The 2,557-nt window shown below is 52.3% G+C and overlaps 1 protein-coding gene across 1 annotated transcript; it reads left to right on the top strand.

Annotated features, from left to right (window-relative positions):
- Positions 1 to 296: 296 nt before the first annotated feature.
- Positions 297 to 963, top strand: EMH_0055100 (uncharacterized protein; the record flags this gene model as incomplete). The annotated part of the gene is made up of 2 exons (XM_013497193.1): positions 297 to 493; positions 780 to 963. 2 exons carry the CDS (start codon positions 297 to 299, stop codon positions 961 to 963), a joined length of 381 nt encoding a protein of 126 aa, XP_013352647.1.
- Between the last annotated feature and the right edge of the window lie 1,594 nt (positions 964 to 2,557).

The following is a 2,557-nucleotide window of genomic DNA, read 5'->3' as shown; positions in this document are numbered from 1 at the left end:
AAGCGCAGCGGAACGCCGACAACCAGGACGGGCAAGGGCTGCGCTTGGCGGGCCAGTGACCCGGGCCCGCGCAGGGCCTCCGTCCAGCTAGCCGATATCATGATATACACTACAGTTCACTTTTATAAAGCTCTACTTTTCGATAAAGATTGCTTTCTTTATTGCGACAAACTTGGACTTGCCCCGACTTGCTTCTTCTTCTGTCTCTGTAGCATCCCCAGCGTCTCGGCTGTCTCTGCGAGCATCGACGTCCGAAGGTCTCTCTCTCGAAACGGCTACAGTCACTGTAGTTTAAGATGGGGAACAGCAAAAGGAAGCAGCGCTCTAGACGCTCCAAACATCTTCTTCTCGCTGTAAGCCCGGGCGATGGCGACCAGACGAGCCCTCCTCAGATGCCGGAAACGACCATGGCCGACAACGACGGCGCCGAGAATGCCGATGCGCCCGCACCAGAACCCAGTGCTGAAGAGCCTACTGCCTTTAATGCGGAATTGTAAGTGTCCCATCCCCCCCGTCATCTTCGTGTTCTTCCGAAATATGTTCGGCCTTGCCGTCTGTGCTGCACTCACGGGCACATGCAGCCGCCGCCTGTGTTGATTTCATGTGCATATGCATTCCTCCCCCCTGGAAACCCTATATTGTTTGTTTGGGACTAATAGAGATAATCTCATCGCCGGTAGCATGGCACATCGACTTTTCGCTTGCCACTCCATTACGGTAGCTGTGTCGCGTGACATTGAACTCCAAGCATCTCCTTCTGCTTCCTCCGGTTTGTTCAGGCTGACCACTTTGACCCAGCTCGAGCCCACAGAAAATCCAGAGATTTCAACGGACACCGCAGCAACAAACGACTCTACGCCTGCTCCTTGCCCCAAGGCCCGCTCTACGCCTCGAAAAAGCCGCGTCGTGCCCATGCACAAACCTCACAGAAGGCCACGAACGGCTCATAATTCCTATTATTAACTTGCAGGTATCATCTGCCCCACGAGCATGGAGGAGCAACTTAACATTTGTTTGGCTGTGGCGAAGAACTTGCTTGGTTCGGTATCCTGCAGCAGGGAACCCTGATATCTGATCCGGGCGGCCGACGGCTGTCGTCCTGCTCTGCTTCCGCTCCACGATGAAGTTCCGGTCAACGCTTCCTGCGCTCCATCCTCCGACGAAAGGCTTTACAAACCAACTGGTCGGAGCGGTGAGTGCCCTGAACAAAAGCGCAAACCCCTTTATCGTCTTACGCTTCCCGTTGGTCACTTCTCTTAAGCCGCTGCCCCAGCAACCACCAGCGGACCTACTCCGCTTTGCGAGAGAGAAGCTGCTGCCAGCATGGGTGTATCTTCTTCACAGCAGCAGCAAACGCACAGAACCACAGGCGAAGCTGCACAGGAGGGACGTGCAGCCAATGCCACTTATAGTCAGCAAACGTCCTTCTGTCCTGGGGGGGACTGCAGAGGAAAGGCAGCTGTCGCTTTAGCCAGCACCTTAAATCTCGTTTAACCCCCAACAGTTGCCTTTTTTGTGTTCACTTGGCAGAACTGCTTTTGGTTTTAGTTTTGGGCGCTAAGCAACAACTCAGGAGCGCGTGTCTAGTATCCACACGCGGGCATATATGGTGCTCCGGCATAGACAGTTAAACGTAGTTACGATACACAACAAAAGTAACGGCGACGGCAGCTGGGTATGTCTTCGAGGTCCCCTTGAGGACAGCTAGGACGGTCAAGTTGTCGTCCCCAAGGCGCTGCCAACGTGCATGCGCATGCAGACGAGAGCAGGCACGTTATAGGGAAAAAGACAACATGTAGTGCATCGTCTCTACGGATACGTGCTGCGGAGATCGCAATTCACTCCGCCGCAGCATCGCAGTAAACGCCCCGCCCCCCTGACAGCAGGCACTCCACTAAAGGAGTAATTGCAGCCAAATGGGCGCTCAGATACAAGCGGCTACGGGCGCCTGCAAGTGGTGGAGGACATGGCTAAGCAGCTTTGTTTGCTGGTAATCGAATACACTCCAGTAAATGCGGTCCCGAAACCACCGTATTAAAGGATAGACATTGACACAAAGTCTGAACATGAAACACACGTATGATATCTAAATGTAAACCAGTTGAAATGCGCAGACTTGGATTGAAAATAGGGGGATTGAACATACCTAAATATGCAAAATATGGAATGAACGGATGTGAAAATAATATATCGATGTTCCCTTCAGGCGTTTTTACCATTCGGGCATCATGAACTGCGCGTCGCTTTCTTTTTCTGTTTCAGTCACGCGCAGACCTAGTACGGCATCTTTGCTGCTTTCATGCGTATATGGAGTCCACCCTCTACAAAAAACTTTTTCTCGCACTCCTGACAAAAAACGCTAAGCTCATCCCTAGGCTGCCGACGGCGCAGCAGGCTCTTAGCCGCGGCATTCAGCTGTGTAAGAACTCAGAGATAAGCAGCATATGATGACGAGGAAAGCGTGAGAAACTCTTAGTTTCATGGGGTTCAACAGGGCGAAGGAAAGGAGAGAGAGATCCTCCTGGCTTACCGAGATACCGAAACTTTCTTTTTTTAA

The sequence above is a fragment of the Eimeria mitis genome, genomic scaffold, assembly GCF_000499745.2.
Source record: "Eimeria mitis Houghton genomic scaffold, Emh_scaff2523, whole genome shotgun sequence".
In the NCBI taxonomy this organism is placed as follows: Eukaryota; Apicomplexa; class Conoidasida; order Eucoccidiorida; family Eimeriidae; genus Eimeria; species Eimeria mitis.
The sequence above is the reverse complement of the archived record's forward strand: the minus strand, read 5'-3'. Positions and strand labels throughout refer to the sequence as shown.